The sequence below is a fragment of the Oncorhynchus clarkii genome, chromosome 18, assembly GCF_045791955.1.
Source record: "Oncorhynchus clarkii lewisi isolate Uvic-CL-2024 chromosome 18, UVic_Ocla_1.0, whole genome shotgun sequence".
Taxonomy (NCBI): Eukaryota; Metazoa; Chordata; class Actinopteri; order Salmoniformes; family Salmonidae; genus Oncorhynchus; species Oncorhynchus clarkii.
In genome coordinates, this window is record NC_092164.1 from 3,875,326 (window position 1) to 3,897,478 (window position 22,153).

A 22,153-nucleotide genomic window follows, 5' to 3' on the forward strand; every position below is an offset into this window, starting at 1 on the left:
TAGAATGGTGGGCACCAACCCGGAACTTCCTGTTCCCCCCACTACCCCAGTGCAACAGCGACATTAATGGACTGATGGACTAACTACTACTAAACCATGTAGAATATAAAAGTGAGATTGATTAGCTAGACAAATAAGCCTTGTTTTTTTGTGTCTAAGTTTTTAACCCATAACATATTCATTGTAGATAATCTCAGTGGAAGGCTAAGAAGATCATCAAGAACCTCAGCCACCAGAGACACGGCCTATTCACCTTGCTACCATCTTGGAAAGGGGGATACCTAGTCAGTTGTACAACTGAACGGCTTCAACTGAAATGTGTCATCAGCATTTAACCAAATCCCTCTGAATCAGAGAGATGCGAGGGGCTGCCATAATCGACATCCACGTCTTCGGCGCCCGGGTAACAGTGGGTTAACAACAGATAGTTAGTTAACTTGTCAGCTCACTCTGACCACTAGGCCTACCTGCCGCCCCTAGCAGTTGGAGACAGTACAGGTGCATCAAAGCTGGTACCAAGAGAATGAAACTGCTTCTATCTCCAGGCCATAAGACTGTTGAACAGTCATCACTGATTTGATTTAGAGAATATTGGTGACTAGTAAATTGTCTTGTCCCAGTGTGTAGAGGTGTCATGACATGTAGAGGTGTCATGACATGTAGAGGTGTCATGACATGTAGAGGTGTCATGACATGTAGAGGTGTCATGACATGTAGAGGTGTCATGACATGTAGAGGTGTCATGACATGTAGAGGTGTCATGACATGTAGAGGTGTCATGACATGTAGAGGTGTCATGACATGTAGAGGTGTCATGACATGTAGAGGTGTCATGACATGTATTGAGTAGATAAATACAGATACATTTATTGGAATTTCATGAATTAAACAAAACATTATATTTACTGTAAAGTTAACGCCCCAAAACTATGATGATTCAGTAGATCAATACAGAGAATAGGTCAGATTTAGCTTTGTGATGCTCCTTTCAACTTCCTGTCTTGCAAGCTTCAGAAAAGCACTAAATATGTCACTTAAAGTATGTTTTTTTTTGTAACTCGTTATACAAAAGAGAAGTACAGTACAAATTAATGTGCAATCTTTACTTTTCATTGGAAGATACATTAAGCAGGCTTCAATTAAGTTATCCAAACATATTTATAAGGAATAACTAGTCTAGTTTTAAAATACTATTTAATAAACAAAAAATAATCCACCCAACCGAATGGTGAAAACTGATCATCACACCATCTCTATCTGATACATGTTGTGTCTACTAGCTCATTCCCACAGAAAACTGCAGAGGGAAGCAGTACCACCCAGTCACAGAGGATAGTCAACCCTCAGGGCAAATCCAAGGTCATCTCAATATCTTTACAGTAGAAGCGAACAAAACACACCAAAACTGACCAGGTTTCACACTGATCAGTAAAGTAAAGAGAGGCTAACATTCTAGAACGCTCCCTTTTCTCACAGTGAGAAACAACAGGATTACAGGAGTAAGGCTTTTTTTGCCAAGACTAAAACCCCACAGAGCAAAGCAATGCAGACGCCCAGTGGAGATGAAAAACTCCCTAGAAGGAAGGAACCTAGGAAGAAACCTAGAGAGGAACCAGGATCCGAGCAGTGCCCAGTCCTCTTCTGGCTGTACTGGGTGACAAATGACTTCGGGAAAGTATTCAGACCCCTTGACTTTTTCCACATTGTTACATTACATCCTTATTCAAAAATGCATTCAATTGTTTTTTTTTATTCCTCATCGATCTACACACAATACACCATAATGACAATAATAAACAGGTTTAGACATTTTTTATAAATACATTTTTGCTAATCTACCATAAAAGCCTGATTGGTGGAGTGCTGCAGAGATGGTTGTCATTCTGGAAGGTTCTCCCATCTCCACAGAGGAACTCTAGAGCTCTGTCAGAGTGACTATCAGGTTCTTGGACCAAGGCCCTTCTCCCCCGATTGCTCAGTTTGGCCGGGCGGCCAGCTCGAGCAAGCGTCTTGGTGTTTCCAAACTTCTTCCATTTAAGAATGATGGAGGCCACTGTGTTCTTGGGGACCTTCAATACTGCAGATATTTCCCCAGATCCCCAGATCTGTGCCTCGATACAATCCGGTCTCGGAGCTCTACGGACAATTCCTTCGACCTCATGGCTTGGTTTTAGCTCCAACATGCACTGTCAACTGTGGGACCTTACATAGACAGGTGTGTACCTTTCCAAAGCATGTCCAATCAATTGAATTTACCACAGCTGGACTCCAATCAAGTTGTAGAAACATCTCAAGGATGATCAATGGAAACAGGATGCACCAGAGCTCAATTTCGAGTCTCACAGCAAAGGGTCTGAATACTTATGTTAATAAGGTTGTTGTTTTTTTAGATATATTTTGAAAAAAATATATAAAAACCTGTTTTCGCTTTGGCATTATGGGGTATTGTGTGTAGATTGCAGAGGACATTTTAATCAATTTTAGAATAAGGCTGTAATGTAACAAAATGTGGAAAAAGTCAAGGGTCTGAATACTTTCCAAATGCACTGTAACTCATTTAGAAAAACAGGATTGTATTTTTCTCCCCTTTTTAGTGTTACAAATAACAATGGAAATCAACAACTCTGTCTCTGTTGTCATATGTTTCTTTCTAGTAAGTATTTTCCCATCCTGGAATCTGAGATCTTGTGGAAATCTGTGGTAGAGAATAATGTATGACAATTTAGACACATTATCATACAATAGTTATCATCAACATGCTTTCGATAGTTTAGGGCTATAGCTACCTAGGCCTTGATAACTAGTTATTGGGTTATCCAGCTAGCTACGAAAGTGCATACTAACACGAAATATATGTATTACTAACCCAATATTGACCCCACCCTGTTGTTTCCAATGGGGGACTTTTATTATGAAGGCGAACCGTAAATTCCAGTTATTTATAATCGTTATTGTGGCTAACTTCACACAAAGGTGCGCCCCGCTAGCTAGCAGCGAACAGCGAACTTAGCATAGCTATTTGCCAGCTGTGGGTTAGGTAACAGTAGCTAGTCAATGTTAGAAAACTAGCTAGCTAATACAAAAACAAACTCAATATACTACATGGAAGGTATACTCTGTACAATGTGCTATGGTAACTTGTTAGCTAGCTGGCCTAGTTGGTAGGCCTAATAACATCGCCAGCTAACGTTTGCTACCTAGCTAAATTTAGTTAAGTACGTTTGCTAACGTTAGCTAGCTACAGTTATGCCTCTGCAGTTAGCTAGCCAACACTTGGTGAGCATAATAATAAAGAAATCCCCATCAAAATCCTTCTGTTTAAGCATTAGATGTATTCTTGCATGGGCTGCGTCTCAATCCACCGCATCCGCTGATGTCGTCCTTCCGTGGCAGAGCTGCGGTGTTGTTTGTCAGACCAGGAGACACCAACTTCTGTCTGTATCGTCCGAAAAGTTCGGCCTACAAGCTGAGACTCACGAACAAGTACATTTTTCTCTAGGACGCTCACAAGTGTCTGAATGTAGCAGGTACCAGTAAAAGACATATTTTAAGTATATATTGAAGTACTTTAGTTTTTTTTAAAGGTGCTAAATACAGGTAAATATGTTTACTGATCTTAATCTCTCAGATTCAGAAACTTCAAAACCAACTTCCCTTTGAAAAGTGTTAGCTATATCATCCCCCACTCATTATCGCAAAGGGTTATCAACTGTCAGGGTCAATTCCATTTCAATTAGTCAATTCACAAACCCAAATTCCAATTCCACATTTTCCTCATTCAAAAGCGTTGAAGAGAATTGGATGTCAGAATTACAGAATTCAACCTAACAATAGACTGGGTAATAATTTATGGAGGTCTAATTTATCAAGATAATTTATAGTTAGATATAACCTGCTCTTACCATGACTAACAGATTTCCCAATCTTCTCCTCCTCTTCTTCATCTTTAATGTTGACATTCAACTCCAGTGTTTGACTGCAGTCCTCCAGCTTCACTGATGCCATCTCTGGATCCTGCTGTGCAAACTTGGCTCCACTGTCACAATCAGGACGCAGTGACTGTAGGTTTGGAGTGTGTAATTTGTCAACTCTGAATAGTATCCCAGTCCTAAATAGAAGTCTGGGATCAACTTCCTCCCCTGTGCATGCCACACCCCCTCTCATTGTAATGTACATATGAACACAATTTGAACAATAGCTTCCTAAAATGCTGTGGTGCTGGCTAACACAATAGGAAAGGTTGTGGTAGATGTGGGCTATCACAGGGGAGGTCACAGCTCTTTCACTCTGAACATTCATATCAATGACTCACCCTGAAATGACCCATCAATACCAGAGTTCTACAAGACTATTTACATAATCAACTGGGCATTACAACAGTCTGACCCTCTATATAGTCTTGGGTATATATTGAGCTCTAACAATGGACCATGGAAAAGGTCTGTTGAAATGAATACTGTAGTGGTGTGAGAAAGGTAACACAATCTTCCTCTCTGGTTCCATTCCCCCAATAGTAACTGGGTCATTATTGGATTGTGGTGGTAATGCTGTCCCTGGACTTTGGTACCATATAAAACACTTTAAAAATGACAATTTGTTTTTGTTTTATTTAACTGTAATTTAATAAGAAACATGTTTAAGTCCTTTACACTGCAAAACATTAATTTGTATGAATTGTAGCAAATTGGATTGTCCCAATGGTGATGTGTAAAGGTGTAGTGACATGTTTTGACTAGATAGATATTTTGAATGCCATGAATTAAACAAAAACGTTTTTTGGGTTAACTATATAGAAAATACAAATTCATAAAGAATGTTTATTTGTCATAGTTCAATTACATTCATTGCAGTTATCCAAATAAATGTAACAATGGCTACTAAAGTAATCAATCTAGTTTTATAAGACAATGTAATAAACACAGTCATTTCATAGCCTGTGTATCATTAAACAAAAGTCATGTAGTAAAAAAAGAACCCACCCAAACTAATGTTGAAAACTGATCATCACACCACCATCTTGTATCTACTAACTCATTCCCACAGAAAACTGATCATCACACCATCTCTATCTGATACATGTTGTATCTACTAACTCATTCCCACAGAGAACTGATCATCATCACACCATCTCTATCTGATACATGTTGTATCTACTAACTCATTCCCACAGAGAACTGATCATCATCACACTCTCTCTACCTGCCGAGGAATAGCTTTTACATTTTATTATCATTGTTGAATATTTAAAAACATACAATCTATTTGCAGTGAAGCCGCTCGACATCTACATCACATTAGTCATCTGACAGACTCCCATCCAGAGCGATCCACAGATGCAACAACGGTCAAAGCCCTGAGGGACAACTTGGTGTCAGATCAAAACGTATTATATCTTACAAAAATTCATACCACTCACTTTAGTATGATACCAGTATATTATGTTACATGACATTGGCCTACGAATGTAATATGAGTCGTACAATATAATACGATTTGTAGGATGTATAAGTATGTTACGAATTACAATATGTTACAAATATGCAATACGTATTATATTTTACTTATTCCAATTTGATGTTAACGTTAATTAACATGCTAAATAGTTGCATGCTAACTTAACATTCTGAATACACTATAAAAACTCAGCAAAAAAAAGAAACATCCCTTTTTTAGGACCCTGACTTTCAAATATAATTCGTAAAAATCCAAATAACTTCACAGATCTTCATTGGACTGCAGATGTGGCCAGGGCAATAAATTGCAATGTCCGTACTGTGAGACGCCTAAGACAGCGCTACAGGGAGACAGGACGGACAGCTGATCGTCCTCACAGTGGCAGACCACGTGTAACAACACCTACACAGGATCGGTACATCTGAACATCACACCTGCGGGACAGGTACAGGATGGCAACAACAACTGCCCGAGTTACACCAGGAACGCACAATCCCTCCATCAGTGCTCAGACTGTCCCCAATAGGCTGAGAGAGGCTGGACTGAGGGCTTGTAGGCCTGTTGTAAGGCAGGTCCTCACCAGACATCACCGGCAACAACGTCGCCTATGGGCACAAACCAATCTTTGCAGACAGGACTGGCAAAAAGTGCTCTTCACTGACGAGTCACGGTTTTGTCTCACCAGGGGTGATGGTTGGATTTGCATTTATTGTTGAAGGAATGAGCGTTACACCGAGGCCTGTACTCTCGAGTGGGATCGATTTGGTTGAGTGTCCGTCATTGGTCTGGGGCGGTGTGTCACAGCATCATCGGACTGAGCTTGTTGTCATTGCAGGCAATCTCAACGCTGTGCTTTACAGGGAAGACATCCTCCTCCCTCATGAGGTACTCTTCCTGCAGGCTCATCCTGACATGACCCTCCAGCATGACAATGCCACCAGCCATACTGCTCATTCTGTGCATGATTTCCTGCAAGACAGGAATGGCCAGCGAAGAGCCCGGATCTCAATCCCATTGAGCACGCCTGGGACCTGTTGGATCAGAGGGTGAGGGCTAGGGCCATTCCCCCCAGAATTGTCCGGGAACTTGCAGATTCATGGGTGGAAGAGTAGGGTAACATCTCACAGCAAGAACGGGTAAATCTGGTGCAGTCCATGAGGAGGAGATGCACTGCAGTACTTAATGCAGCTGGTGGCCACACCAGATACTGACTGTTACTTTGGATTTTGACCCCCCCCTCCTCCTTTGTTCAAGGACACATTATTCCATTTCTGTTAGTCACGTCTGTGGAACGTGTTCAGTTGTAGAATCTTATGTTCATACAAATATTTACACATGTTAAGTTCGAGCACACAGCCATGCAATCTCCATAGACAAATGTTGGCAGTAGAATGGCCTGAAGAGCTCAGCAACTTTCAAAGTGGCATTGTCATAGGATGCCATCTTTCCAACAAGTCAGTTTGTCAAATTTCTGCACTGCTAGAGCTACCCCGGTCAACTATAAGTGCTGTTATTGTGAAGTGGAAACGTCTAGGAGCAACAACGGCTCAGCCGCGAAGTGGTAGGCCACACAAGCTTACAGAACGGGACCGCCAAGTGCTGAAGCGCGTAAAAATAATTTGTCCTCGGTTCCAAACTGCCTCTGGAAGCAACGTCAACATAAGCAATGTTCGCTTCACAAAAAAGGCAGAGCAGCTGCACACAAGACTAAAAGCACCAAGATGTGGGCGCTAGGGTAGCCTAGTGGTTAGAGCGTTGGACTAGTAACCGAAAGGTTGCAAGTTCAAATCCCTGAACTGACAAGGTACAAATCTGTCGTCCTGCCCCTGAACAGGTCCATATTAATGCCCATGATTTTGTAATGAGATGTTTGACGAGCAGGTGTCCACATACTATTGGTCATGTAGTGTAGTTGCAAAGTTGCTTATTAGCTAAAATGCAAAAGTTGTCTATGATGAGATTCGAACATGAAACCTTTGGGTTGCAATACGTTCATGTTATTTGCCTTTGGGTTGCAATACGTTCATGTTATTTGCATACCCATCCACCCCGACCAACAAACCACCCTCCTTTTGTTTTTGCCTTAAAAGGAAAAATGTTTAAATGTTTCAACTTCATATTCAATTCAGTATTCATCTCCAGCACCACCCCCTCTGCACAGTTGTCAATGAGAAACAATAGGATTACAATAGAGTGTTCGTCTTAATGTTATAAAATTCCCTGTTACCACTTCCTTTACGAGACGAGAATGAAGCGATGAAGTGACTAATCTTAACTGGCCTGAGACAACTGATGAGGCTTCTTGCCTTTATGTATACGCTGATGTGTTTTTAAGGTAGCCAATTGGGAGAAACTCTTCTGACAGTCAGAGCAGAAGTAAGGCTTCTCTCCTGTGTGTCTTCTTTGATGAATTTTTAGCTCAGTTGATGTTGTGAAGCACTTCCCACAGTCAGAGCAGGAGTAAGGCTTCTCTCCTTTATGTATGCGTTGGTGTATTTTTAAGCTGCCCTGTTGGGAGAAACTCTTCCCACAGTCAGAGCAGGAGTAAGGCTTCTCTCCTGTGTGTCCTCTTTGATGAACTTTTAGCTCAGTTGATGTTGTGAAGCACTTCCCACAGTCAGAGCAGGAGTAAGGCTTCTCTCCTTTATGTATGCGTTGGTGACATTTTAAGTTGCTCTGTTGGGAGAAACCCTTCCCACAGTCAGAGCAGGAGTAAGGCTTCTCTCCTGTGTGTATTCGCTGGTGACATTTTAAGTGGATCTGTTGAGAGAAACCCTTCCCACAGTCAGAGCAGTAGTAAGGCTTATCTCCTGTGTGTGTACGTTGGTGTGTTTTAAAATTGCTCTGTTGAGAGAAACTCTCCCCACAATCAGAGCAGTAGTAAGGTTTCTCTCCAGTGTGCATTTTCTGATGAACTGTCAGAGTTCTTGATGTTATGAAACTCCTCCCACAGTCAGAACAGAAGTAAGGCTTCTCTCCTGTGTGTGTTCTCTGATGAACTCTTAGCCCAGTTGATGTTGTGAAACATTTTCCACAGTCAGAGCAGTAGTAAGGCTTCTCCCCTGTGTGTATACGTTGGTGTGTTTTTAAGTTGCTCTGATGAGAGAACCGCTCCCCACAATCAGAGCAGGAGTAAGGTTTCTCTCCAGTGTGCACTCTCTGATGAACTGTCAGAGCCTGTGATGTTTTTAAACTCTTCCCACAGTCAGTGCAGGAATACAGATTCTCTCCTGTGTGTATTTTTAGGTGTATTTTTAGTTTTGATAGAATTGGGAAACTCTCCTCACAATGTGGGCAGTGGTGAGACCTCTTAGGTCTGTGATCTTCCCGCTGTTGCTCTCTGGATGTAGAGAATGTCTCAACATGGTCTCCTGTGTGAACAACATCAGAAGAACCGGTCAGTTGGTGTGTTATACATATGACTTCATAACAGTAGGCTGTACAATACAGGGAATAAAGCTATTGGGACTGTCCCGACAAAAAAAAAATTGACAGTCTGTTCTTTCGACCAATCGATTGGTATACATTTTAAAACGTGTATTTTTCCAAGTATTAGACACACTGTTTGAATAAAAATCAAATATATGTAGGCTACTGAGCTTGTCTGATGCTTTAAGCACAGCAATACATTTTAAATAATCAAGACATAAATTACTAAAGAGGGAACCAGAGATCAACCTGTTCCCGACCCTCCTCCCCCCCACTGCTGCTGGCCTTCTCAGATTCTGCTGTTACCCTCCTGAAGTTGCTGATAATAGGCTACACCAGCGGTCAACAGCTTTTTCCATTTGGAGTGGCAGATTATCATGCCATTTCTACTGATCTGCGTGTCAGTTATGGTTTTCATGGAACCATTCAATTTAATTTAAAATAACGTCTTCATGTCTCAAATCAATGTCATGTGGTTAATAAATTATATCTAAATTAAAATGATTCCATTCAAAAAGTTACTTCTATTGCCAATATGTAAAAACAGCCTACAAATAGCCAACAAAAACACTGCAGCCTGCATGTAGAACATATCCTGATGAAAATAAATATTCTACAAATCACATTGGCTACACATGGCCTGTCAGCAAAGGAACTTGAAACATTGCATCCCAACTAGTAAATTGGTCTGGCCCGTGCTAGCAAACTTGCAACATTGTATAAAATATTCTGGGCCCTCAGAGTTTCCTTGGCCAGTGAGCTCAGGAAAGACAGATACAGCTGTAGGCTATTTGCGCAAGGGATGAGAAGTAATCAGGTAGGCCTATTTTATGACGTTAAACCGGATCAGAGCATGACATTTTTCCCCTTTCATGCCGAGTCGTTATCGAAAGGAAGAGAGCTGAAAAGATGAGTAAAATAGGCTACATTGAGGAAATGTTGTCATTCTCACTGGTTGTAAAAACAGACTTTGTTTACTTGCTGTTTGAGGCGAAGAAAAATGACTTTGAGAAACTCCACAGTGATGGTGAGTTAAGACAATCAAAATTGGAAAGAAGTTGAAGGTGCTCAACCAACGTGAGTAGAGGTGCAACCTAAAAATGTGTAAACATCATTGAACAGGAAAAGGCGCAACACTCACTCACCATTTAAAAAAATCTTAGTTTTTTTATGCAAGTTTAAAAGATTGAAGGGCATTGAAGACCGAAACGTCAAACGGCAATATTTTAAACTTGCTTAATTTTTTAAAAACAAAGTCATTATGAGTGAGAGTTGCGCCTTTTCCTGTCCAATGAGTTAAGACATTCAGAAATATTATCAGATCCCTAAATGGGCACATTTATAGGCCTACATTTACACAGAGGCCAGGTAGCCTAACGACACCTACTTCTATGTGTAATCAGGTCAGCTAGCCTATAGGCCAACTTCTATGTGTAATCAGGTCAGCTAGCCTATAGGCCAACTTCTATGTGTAATCAGGTCAGCTAGCCTATAGGCCAACTTCTATGTGTAATCAGGTCAGCTAGCCTATAGGCCAACTTCTATGTGTAATCAGACCAGGTAGACTATAGGCCTACTTCTATGTGTAATCAGGCCAGGTAGCCTATAGGCCTACTTCTATGTGTAATCATGTCAGGTAGGCTATAGGCCTACTTCTATGTGTAATCAGGCCAGGTAGCCTATAGGCCTACTTCTATGTGTAATCATGTCAGGTAGGCTATAGGCCTACTTCTATGTGTAATCAGACCAGGTAGCCTATAGGCCTACTTCTATGCTTAATCAGGCCAGGTAGGATAGGTGCGTGTCCTTACTCGAGATTGTCTATTGTTTGGAGCACTCCTGTCAATGAATAAATTGACAACTCGTAAATGCAATGAAATAAACCAAAATGGTTTTTCTCACAAGTGTAGCCTAGGTTGTTCCTTTGCAAACAATGTGTAAACTCTTACAATGACAACGGTAAGACTGTTGTAATAATAATAATATATTGAATGCATTACCATAATTAAACAAACATTGTAGATTAGAAATTATGTGAATTAACAGTAAAAGTACTATTAGTGATACTGGTGTGCCATCACCGCAGCCTCTGCAATGGACCAGTCCACCCAGACAGGCCAATGGACCAGTCCACCCAGACAGGCCAATGGACCAGTCCACCCAGACAGGCCAATGGACCAGTCCACCCAGACAGGCCAATGGACCAGTCCACCCAGACAGGCCAATGGACCAGTCCACCCAGACAGGCCAATGGACCAGTCCACCCAGACAGGCCAATGGAACAGTCCACCCAGACAGGCCAATGGACCAGTCCACCCAGACAGGCCAATGGACCAGTCCACCCAGACAGGCCAATGGACCAGTCCACCCAGACAGGCCAATGGACCAGTCCACCCAGACAGGCCAATGGACCAGTCCACCCAGACAGGCCAATGGACCAGTCCACCCAGACAGGCCAATGGACCAGTCCACCCAGACAGGCCAATGGACCAGTCCACCCAGACAGGCCAATGGACTAGTCCACCCAGACAGGCCAATGGACTAGTCCACCCAGACAGGCCAATGGACTAGTCCACCCAGACAGGCCAATGGACTAGTCCACCCAGACAGGCCAATGGACCAGTCCACCCAGACAGGCCAATGGACTAGTCCACCCAGACAGGCCAATGGACTAGTCCACCCAGACAGGCCAATGGACTAGTCCACCCAGACAGGCAATGGACTAGTCCACCCAGACAGGCCAATGGACTAGTCCACCCAGACAGGCAATGGACTAGTCCACTCCGACAGGTGTGAATCTGACAGGTGTCTTGTGTGCCATACATTATTTTATTTTATATATATATATATATATATATATATATATATATATATATATATATATATATATATATATATATATATATATATATATATATATATATATATATATATATATATATATATATATATATATATATATATATATGCCACTGCTCGACTAAAAACATATTGGTCAACCAACAGCCTATCGACCAATCGACTAAATTGGGTCAGCCTTAAAAGCTATTCAACAACCTCAGTCAAAAAGGGGGCGAAAATGATGAGTCATAATCCTCCACTCACTATTACAAGGGTTAGTAACTACAGACTCATTTCATATCATCCTCCACTCACTATCACAAGGGTTAGAAACTACACAGACTCATTTCATAGAACTTTAAAACACTGGCAGTTTGTCTACTTCACTTCTTTAGTCTTCTCTCTGATCACTCCAGATAGACCAGTCATTCAGGGATATGTTGTCAAAACTACAGAATTAAACCTATTAATAGACTGGGTCAAAACGTATGGCGGTCTATTACTCCTGCTCTTACCATGAGTAACAGATGTCCCAATCTTCTCCTCCTCTTCTTCATCTTTAATGTTGACATTCAGCTCCAGTGTTTGACTGCAGTCTTCCAGCTTCACTGATGCCATCTCTGGATCCTGCAGTGCAAACTGGGCTCCTGTGTCACAATCAGGACCCAGTGACTGTAGGTTTGGACTCAGTGTGGAAGGAGAGAGGCAGGCTGGGTTTGTCGTCACTGTGGATGTTACCGGCCTCAGACTTAATTCTAGTCGGCCTGTAGTAATAAAGAGAAACGGACACAAAAAGTCTTGAAAGTTCTGGCACTTTTATTTTCAAACTATATTAGGTAGCTAAGCATTAACAAACCATTCAAATCATTTCAAATGATCAATCTACAGACAATACCCCATAATGACAAAGCAAAAACAGCTATGTAGAATTTTTGGCAAATGAAAAATCACATTTCCATAAGTATTCAGACCCATTTACTCAGCACTTTGTTTAAGCACCTTTGGCAGTGATTACAGCCTTGAGTCTTTTTGGGTATGACACTATAAGCTTGGCACACCTGTATTTGGGGAGTTCCTCACATTTTCTCCGCAGAGCCTCTCAAGCTCTGTCAGGTTGGATGGTGAGCATCGCTGAACGGCCATTTTCAGGTCTCTCCAGGGATGTTCAATCTGGTTCAAGTCCGGGGTCTGGCTGGGCCACTCAAGGACATTCAGAGACTAGTCCCAAAGCCACTCCTGCATCGTCTTGGCTGTGTGCTTAAGATCGTTGTCCTGTTGGAAGGTGAACTTTCACCCATGTCTGAGGTCCTTAAAAGGTTTAGGAAGAGTCAATCCTGTCTCGGAGCTCTACGGACAATTCCTTCGACCTCATGGCTTGGTTTTTGCTCTGACATGCACTGTCAAATGTGGCACCTTATATAGACAGGTGTGTGCCTTTCCAAATCATGTCCAATCAATTGAATTTACCACAGGTGGACTCCAATCAAGTTGTAGAAACATCTCAAGGATGATCAGTGCAAACAGGATGCACCTGAGCTTAATTTACAGTCTCACAGAAAATAGTGTACAATGATTTTATTATTTTACAAATTTCCAAATAAGGCTAACTTAACAAAAAGGGTCTGAAAACCTTCAGAATGCACGGTAAGGAATTAGCCACTCGTTCTCATTCTGAGTAATAAGGTTGGCCACTTGATTTCAACATCTGAACAAAGTGGACAGGCTAACAAGCTTTTCAAACAGTTGGAGACAGAAAGAAGGGTATGTTCATAACAATTCAACTGTTCAAACTTGTTATCAAATAGATCCAAGTTGGCTAAACTTGAAATATAAAGATACGCTGGCTAGTCACTAGCACGTGGGCTTGAGAGATTGTTGATGAGCCGTGTTAATATTCTATAGCCTAATGCCTGCTACAAGAAGTAAGTCATTGTTAGTGAATGTGCATTATGCACATGGTTCTAGTTACATATGTAACAAAAAAAGGGCCTTTTCATAGACTTGAAAACCAGATCAGTGATTGTAAAAACAACAAAAACCAAGTTAAACCATTTTGATAAAATAATACAATTATTAGTGGGTGTTATGGTTGTGGAAGGCTTATATTTAGCCTCGGTATAACTTCACAAGCCCTGAATTCATTAGATTATTGCTGACTGTTTGAAAGGCAGTGTATTCAACCTTTAATTGTACAACGCTTATTTAGAGAAAAACTAAATGTAGATATCTTGAATCACCCAGAAGTTTGAAAAACTCAAGATACAGCTGTGTGATATTTATTCCATACCGCCCAGCCCTAACGGAGTACATTAGAGTAGAGTACAATACAGTACGTTATACTGTACTATACTCGGTACTGTACTGAACTAAACTTTTCTTTCCTGTACTCTGCTGTAGTGCTTTCCAATCTTGTGAAATATTAGCTATGTTTCCAAAAACCTGTCCAGTAACTTTGTCGTCGACATTTAGAAATCGTTTGCATAGAAAACAGATCCGACAATTGCCAGCTAGGTTGTTTCCATTTAACGATCTTGTGTTGATAAAAACCGCTGTCCTTAATGATGCAACCCGTACCGTCAAAATGATCCCACAATCATCATTATTATTATATATATATATTTTTAACACTTTCTATCCTCAAACGCTAAATATTTTTTTTTTAGCTTTTGAACATTTCTCCTGCCGTCCAAGTCAAAAAATGACATCCAAAAGACGTCGGTCTGTGTTTACTGGGGTGTATCCTAGGATCGGCCTGCAATGGAATTTTATGAATGTCCATCCATGTGGTAGGCCTAGCGTTTGTCAAAACAGTCAGTTATCCAGAGCTGATTTGCAATGAGAATCAATGTGTTTAACACAGAGTGTTCAACTCCCGGACAACAGAGGTTTCAGAGTCCTGCAATAGAGCTGAGATGCTAATATTTGTGTAAACTCTACATAGTTGTGTTCTGTGGGTGTCACTGAGTAGGCTGAACAATCCATTGGTAAGACTGTAGAGTGCAATATGAATGTCCAACACAAACAAAAGACACTCCATACTCAACTGGAGGACCTCTGTCCGGATCCAGACTGGGTCAATACGGACCTCGGTCCTGATCCAGAATAGGTCAATACGGACCACGGTCCAGATCCAGAATGGGGTCGATATGGACCTCGGTCCAGATCCAGACTGGGGTGAATACGGACCACGGTCCGGATCCAGAATGGGGTCAATACAGACCACGGTCCGGATCCAGAATGGGGTGAATACGGACCTCGGTCCGGATCCAGAATGGGGTCAATACGGACCACAGAACCCAAAATATAATAATACTTTTTTGATTGGGCTTCGACCCCTGGTATCATATAAACACATAAGACATGGAAACGTGTAGAACTGTCGGAAATTAACTTTAAAAAAGAGAACAAATCTCAGCCCCATGGTAATGTGTAGAATTGTGGGATATTAGCATTAAAACTGCTAAATGTTCTCTCTGCCAACAGGAGGGTTGTGAACAGTTTGAACAATTGCAAGTTGGGAGTTTGTTACTACGCAAATAATTGACAATATCCATCTGGACCTTTGCCACCTAGGAAATGTGTGTGACTGGACCTTCTCATGGTACTGGAGAACCCCTGTAATAGACTGACTGGGAAGGTGAGTATTCAGACAAAGTCCTGCAATAACAGCTAAGACATTAATATGTGTTAACTCTTGGTAATTGTTTTCTGTGGGTATCACCTGTTTCCTGGGTGCACAATCCAACCCGCTTCATAAGTACATATAAAAATGTCCCCAATGCAAATTATGCAGTCCAACATATACACAGTGGGATTTCAAACGTTGTCATCTGTCTATTTTCAAATTAATGAATTATTGTAATTCATTTTAAATTAAGTTACATTCCAAACATGTTTAACGTTTCTAGTCCAAATATGACACGATTCCATTAATTTGAATCAGTTTGCATCATTTTCATTGAGAGCGAAACGCAAATTCCACTATTGTGGCTAATCGTTATTGTAGCTATCTTCACATACGTAGGGACAAGCGGGGAGGACGGAGACGTTGGCCACGACCAGATATAAATGTATTATGTTGAACAAACATGCCTCTGATTCCAAGGAATCATGTCAGTTCTATTCAGGGGATTTCTATCTTCAACTTTCCAAAACGTTTTTGTACTGAACATCCCCAGGCGAAACCCACTGAGCTAAGTACGAACAATGAAAGCCTCACAATTGAAAACGTGTAGTTGGACACCGCGCTGTGTGCTTGTAAAATATTTGTTATCACGTTCTTCACTCACTCGGTTTGACATAACCACAAAACCTTTCCCAAACGTGATAATACATTGACGGATTTATTTTTTTAACATGTTATGACGTTCTTTCGATATTAGTGCTATTACATACCTGTAGAAATAACGATAAACGGACAGCACAGTTCTGGCCTTTTCTTTATTCCGAAGAATGGTGGGCGCCAACCCGGAACTTCCTGTCCCCCCACTACCACAGTGCAACAGCGACATTATTGGACTGATGGACTAACTACTACTAAACCATGTAGAATATAAACGTGAGATTGATTATCTCGACAAATAAACCTTGGTTTAAAAAACTAAAGCAGTGTCTGTTTTAGTGTATAAGGTTTTCAACCCATTACATATGTATTGTAGATGATCTCTGTGGAAGGCCAAGAAGATCATCAAGAACCTCAGCCACCAGAGACACGGCTTGTTCACTCTGCTACCATCAGGCGGAGACAGTACAGGTGCATCAAAGCTGGGACAGAGAAAATGAAACCGCTTTTATCTCCAGGCCATAAGACTGTTAAACAGTCATCACTGAGTTGATTTAGATAATATTGGTGAATAGCAAATTGGCTTGTCCCGATGTGTCGAGATTCTTCTTCTTACTCGTGTCCTTTAGTAGTGGTTCCTTTAGTAGTGGTTCCTTTGGTAGTGGTTCCTTTGGTAGTGGTTCCTTTGCAGCAATTTGACCATGAAGGCCTGATTCACACAGTCTGCTCTGAACAGTTGATGTTGAGACGTGTCTGTTACTTGAACTCTGTGAAGCATTTATTTGGGTTGCAATTTCTGAGGCTGGTAACTCTAATGAACGTATCCTCTGCAGCAGAGGTAACTCTGGGTCTTCCTTTCCTGTGGTGATCCTCATGAGAGCCAGCTTCATTAAAACGCTTGATGGTTTTGCGACTGCACTTGAAGAAACTTTCAAAGTTCTTGGCATTTTCAGTATTGACTGACCTTCAGGTCTTAAGGTAATGATGGACTGTCATTTCTCTTTGGTTATTTGAGCTGTTCTTGCCATAATATGGACTTGGTCTTTTACCAAATAGGGCTGTCTTCTGTATAGGTATATTGATTGAGGGATCAATATCTTGTCACAACACAACTGATTGGCTCAAACGCATTAAGAAGGAAAGAAATTCCACAAATCAAATTAACTTTTAAGAAGGCTCACCTGTTAATTGAAATGCATTCCAGGTGACTACCTCATGAAGCTGGTTGAGAGAATGCCAAGAGTGTGCAAAGCTGTCATCAAGGCAAAGGGTGGCTATTTGAAGAATCTCAAATATAAAATATATTTAGATTTGTTTAACACTTTTTTGGTTACATCATGATTCCATGTGTTATTTCATAGTTTTGATGTCTTCACTATTATTCTACTATGTAGAAAATAGTAAAAATAAAGAAAACCCTTGAATGAGTAGGTGTTATAAAACGTTTGACCAGTAGTGTATATACAGTGCCTTGCGAAAGTATTCGGACCCCTTGAACTTTGCGACCTTTTGCCACATTTCAGTCATTTAGGTCAACATTGGATCATTCAGAGATCCTCACTGAACTTCTGGAGAGAGTTTGCTGCACTGAAAGTAAAGGGGCTGAATAATTTTGCACGCCCAATTTTTCAGTTTTTGATTTGTTAAAAAAGTTTGAAATATCCAATAAATGTCGTTCCACTTCATGATTGTGTCCCACTTGTTGTTGATTCTTCACAAAAAAAATATAGTTTTATATCTTTATGTTTGAAGCCTGAAATGTGGCAAAAGGTCGCAAAGTTCAAGGGGGCCGAATACTTTCGCAAGGCACTGTATATATATATTTTTATATGTATGTATATGTATATATATATATATATATATATATATATATATGTTTGTATGAGGCTTTATTAACTCAATATATTTTTTTACATTGTTTGCAAACTGATACGTGACACGTATTAATGCCAAAATAACCTTTTATTTTTAGCTAAACAGGTGGGGCTCAAAACAGGCTCTGTTCCACCTGCCCTGAATGAAGCATCACCACTATTATCACTGCGCTTTCAACCATATAAAAGCACAACAAAGTCCAAATGGGAAAACAATGTTAGATATTTAGTTTATTTATCCAACAACAATGTGTTCTCACTGTGCTTTAGTTGAGTTTGCATTAATAGTTCATGGTGCATGTGGTAAACGCTGTTCAATAAGGTTCTGACAGATTATTACAACTATTATTACATTAGTTTGTAAGATAGTCATGTATCACATGACCCATGAGGAGGCGCACAATTGGTCCAGCATCGTCCAGGTTAGGGAGGGTTTGGCCGGCAGGGATGTCCTTGTCTCATGGTGCTCCAGCGACTCCTTGTGGCGGGCCGGGGCGACTGCAAGCTGACTCTGGTCATCAGTTCAACAGTGTTTCCTCCGACACATTGGTGCGGCTAGGCTCTTGGGTTAAACGAGCAGTGTGGTTTGGCTCTCGACCTTTGCCAAGTCCGTAGGGGAGTTGCAGCAATGATAAAAAATCATAACTACCAATTGGATATCACAAAAAAGGAGGTAACGCCAGGGGCCAGAAAAGTGTGAATACATTGACCATAATGTCAATCCAGCATGACTTCTGTTGCGTTCAAATCAACTGGAAAGTCAGAACTGGGAAATCTCAGACTTCAGTGAGTTCAAGACAACTGGGAACTTGGACAAAACTAGCTCCAACTGGTGAAAATACAGAAAAAAAAACATTTTGAAGGGTCATCCAACTCAGAATTCCAAGTTGGGAACTCGGGCCTCTTTCTAGAGCGCACAAGAAGGACCGCCATGTCACCTTCCTGTTCAAGTGAGCACAGCACAACAAGGTGAGTCCAAAAATGTATTGAATGCTGCTGCATAAATGATGTAACAAGCCAGGGAGATGTGTATACTGTAGCTAAGAAAGTAATACTAAGTGTATGTTGTGTAGTAAGATGTCAGTAGCCCATGTGCCTCACCCTATTTTCAACACAATTGGCTGGAAGACCTCAATGATTCAGGAAACTTTGATTCCCCATCACTAGAAACAATTAACAAAAAACCTGATGTTGTTAAAATAAATGTACTTACAAAATGTTTCATTGTGTGTGGTCACTGAATGCACACTCATTGTTTTGCAGCATGGGGAATGGGTGTGGTCACTAAGTATACATTCTTCTTCTATGGTGTTTATTGGTAGTGTGCAAACCAACATTAACTGTACATCACTGCCACATTCTGGGCTGGAGTGTGATAGAGCCGTGGTTCTGTCCTGGTGACATCACAGGGTCAGAGAGAACTCCTGATTGTAGTCATACCAAAACACTCCAGGCACTCAGCCCATAAGAACCATTCATACTGTCAGATCTAATTTGAAGAACTGAATACAACCATAAGAACCATTCATACTGTCAGATCTAATATGAACAACTGAATACAACCATAAGAACCATTCATACTGTCAGATCTAATATGAAATAACTAACTTTAAAAGAAAAGAGTTTGACCAGTACACATTCATGTACAATTGAATGTATTTTTAAAAAAACAGTTTTTATTTATTATTATTATTATTTTTATTTTTTTTTAAATCGGCAGATCAGTTAAGTTGCAGCTCTATCTAGCTATATATCTAAACATATTCATCAATGACAAAAATAGCTAATCTAGTTTTAAAGTGCAACTGAATAAACAAATGTAGTTGTTTCATAACCTGTATATAATTAAACAAATAGTTGTTTAGTAAATCAAATAATCCCCCCAAACTAGTGGTGAAAACTGATCATCACACCATCTCTATCTGATACATGTTATGTCTACTAGTGCAATCCCAGAGAAAACTGCAGAGGGAAGCAGTACCACCAGCCTCATAGAGGGAATTCCACCCTAAGGGCAAATCCAAGGTCATCTCAATATCTTTACAGTAGAAGCTAACAAAACACACCAAAACTGACAAGATGCTCACTGATCAGTAAAGTAGAGAGAGGCTAGGATTCTATAACGCTCCCTTTTCTCACAGTGAGAAACAACAGGAACACAATAGAGTATACTATGATTTCTGGAGAATTAAGTGATGTAATGACTTTAATTTTAGCTGGTCTGAGAGAACTGATGAGGCTTCTCTCCTTTATGTATACGTTGGTGTGTTGTTAAGGTATACAATCTGGAGAAACTCTTCCCACAGTCAGAGCAGTAGTAAGGCTTCTCTCCTGTGTGTGCTCTTTTATGAACTTTTACATCAGTTGATGTTGTGAAGCACTTCCCACAGTCAGAGCAGGAGTAAGGCTTTTCTCCTTTATGTATAAGTTGGTGTGTTTTTAAGTTACCCAGTTGGGAGAAACTCTTCCCACACTCAGAGCAGCAATAAGGCTTCTCTCCTGTATGTATTCGCTGGTGGCATTTTAAAATATCCAATCGGATGAAACTCTTCCCACAGTCAGGGCAGGAGTAAGGCTTCTCGCCTGTATGTATTCGCTGGTGACATTTTAAGTGGTTCTGTTGAGAGAAACTCTTCCCACAGTCAGAGCAGCAGTAAGGCTTCTCTCCAGTATGAATATGTTGGTGTTTTTGTAAATGGATCTGTTGAGAGAACCTCTTCCCACAGTCAGAGCAGGAGTAAGGCTTCTCTCCAGTGTGCACTCTCTGATGAATTGTCAGAGCTCCTGATGTTGTGAAGCTCTTCCCACAGTCAGTACAGGAATACGGATTATCTCCTGTATGTATACGTTCATGCGTTTTTAAGGTATCCAATCGGGAGAAAGTCTTCCCACAGTCAGTACAGGAATACGGATTATTTCCTGTATGTATGCGTTCATGCGTTTTTAAGGTATCCAATCGGGAGAAAGTCTTCCCACAGTCAGTGCAGGAATACGGATTCTCGCCAGTGTGTATTTTTAGGTGTATTTTTAGCTTTGATAGAAATGGGAAAATCTCCTCACAATGTAGGCAGTGGTGAGACCTCTTTGCTCTGTGATCTTCCGGCTGTTGCTCTCTGGATGTAGAGAATGTCTCAACGTGGTCTCCTGTGTGAAGAACATCAGAAGAACCAGTCAGTTGGTGTGATACACATGTTAATCAAATGTATTTTATGAAGCCCTTTTTACATCTGCAGTTGTCAGAAAGTGCTTTACAAAATCCCAAAGAGCAAGCAATGCAGATGTAGAAGCACAGCAGCTAGGGAAAACTCCCTAGAAAGCAGGAACCTTGGAGGAAACAGAGAGGAACCAGGCTCAAAGGGGTGGCCGGTCCTCTTCTGTCTGTACCGGGTAACATATGTATTCATATCAGTAGGCTGTACAATACAGGGGAATAAAACTATTCTAAAAGTGGGTAAGAGATGAAAGCTAAAAAGGGGCTTGTCATCCTCTACTCACCATCACAAGGGTTAGTAACTACAGACTTATTTCATAGAACTTTAAAACACTGGAAGTTTGTCATCTTCCCTTCTTTTAGTCTACTATCTGATCACTCCAGATAGCCCAGTGAATAAAACGTTCCCTTTACTGGTGTCAAACCAGGCAAGTCTCAGTAGCATGAAATAATATCTACCTTCTCATTGAAACAGTTTCATACACAGTGGGAAGTTGGAACGAACAACAAACTTAGTTAGTTAGAATCTGCTCTTACCATGAGAAACAGATTTCCCAATCTTCTCCTCCTCTTCTTCATCTTTAATGTTGACATTCAGCTCCAGTGTTTGACTGCAGTCTTCCAGCTTCACTGATGCCATCTCTGGATCCTGCAGAGCAAACTGGGCTCCACTGTCACAATCAGGACCCAGTGACTGTAGGTTTGGACTCAGTGTGGAAGGAGAGAGGCAGGCTGGGTTTGTCCTCACTGTTGACGTTAACGGCCTCAGACTTAATTCTAGTCCTGTAGTAACAATGAGACAGACACAAAAAGTTATTGTCTTGACAGTTCTGGCACTTTCTTTATTCTCTAAAAATATATGATTATTCTCACTTCAATAGATCAGGTACCTAAGCATTGAGAACAAAACATTCATTAATTCACATTAGACACAAAGTACACACTTTAAAATGACACAACGTAAGTCCACTTAACCTATAGTAGATACAGTGCCTTGCGAAAGTATTCGGCCCCCTTGAACTTTGCGACCTTTTGCCACATTTCAGGCTTCAAACATAAAGA

General features: G+C 40.9%; 2 protein-coding genes across 2 annotated transcripts; both read right to left on the reverse strand.

Moving 5' to 3' along the window:
• Positions 1-7,465: 7,465 nt before the first annotated feature.
• Positions 7,466-12,624, reverse strand: LOC139373927 (zinc finger protein ZFP2-like). The gene is made up of 5 exons (XM_071115013.1): positions 12,620-12,624; positions 12,440-12,488; positions 12,240-12,408; positions 8,471-8,825; positions 7,466-8,386 (listed from the first exon to the last, which is right to left on the reverse strand). The coding sequence occupies exons 1-5, from the start codon at positions 12,622-12,624 to the stop codon at positions 7,726-7,728; spliced, it is 1,239 nt and encodes a 412-aa protein (XP_070971114.1). The 3' UTR covers positions 7,466-7,725.
• A 6,951-nt stretch (positions 12,625-19,575) lies between these two features.
• LOC139372891 (zinc finger protein ZFP2-like) lies at positions 19,576-21,867 on the reverse strand. The gene is made up of 2 exons (XM_071112748.1): positions 21,629-21,867; positions 19,576-21,024 (listed from the first exon to the last, which is right to left on the reverse strand). The coding sequence occupies exons 1-2, from the start codon at positions 21,729-21,731 to the stop codon at positions 20,093-20,095; spliced, it is 1,035 nt and encodes a 344-aa protein (XP_070968849.1). The 5' UTR covers positions 21,732-21,867; the 3' UTR covers positions 19,576-20,092.
• Between the last annotated feature and the right edge of the window lie 286 nt (positions 21,868-22,153).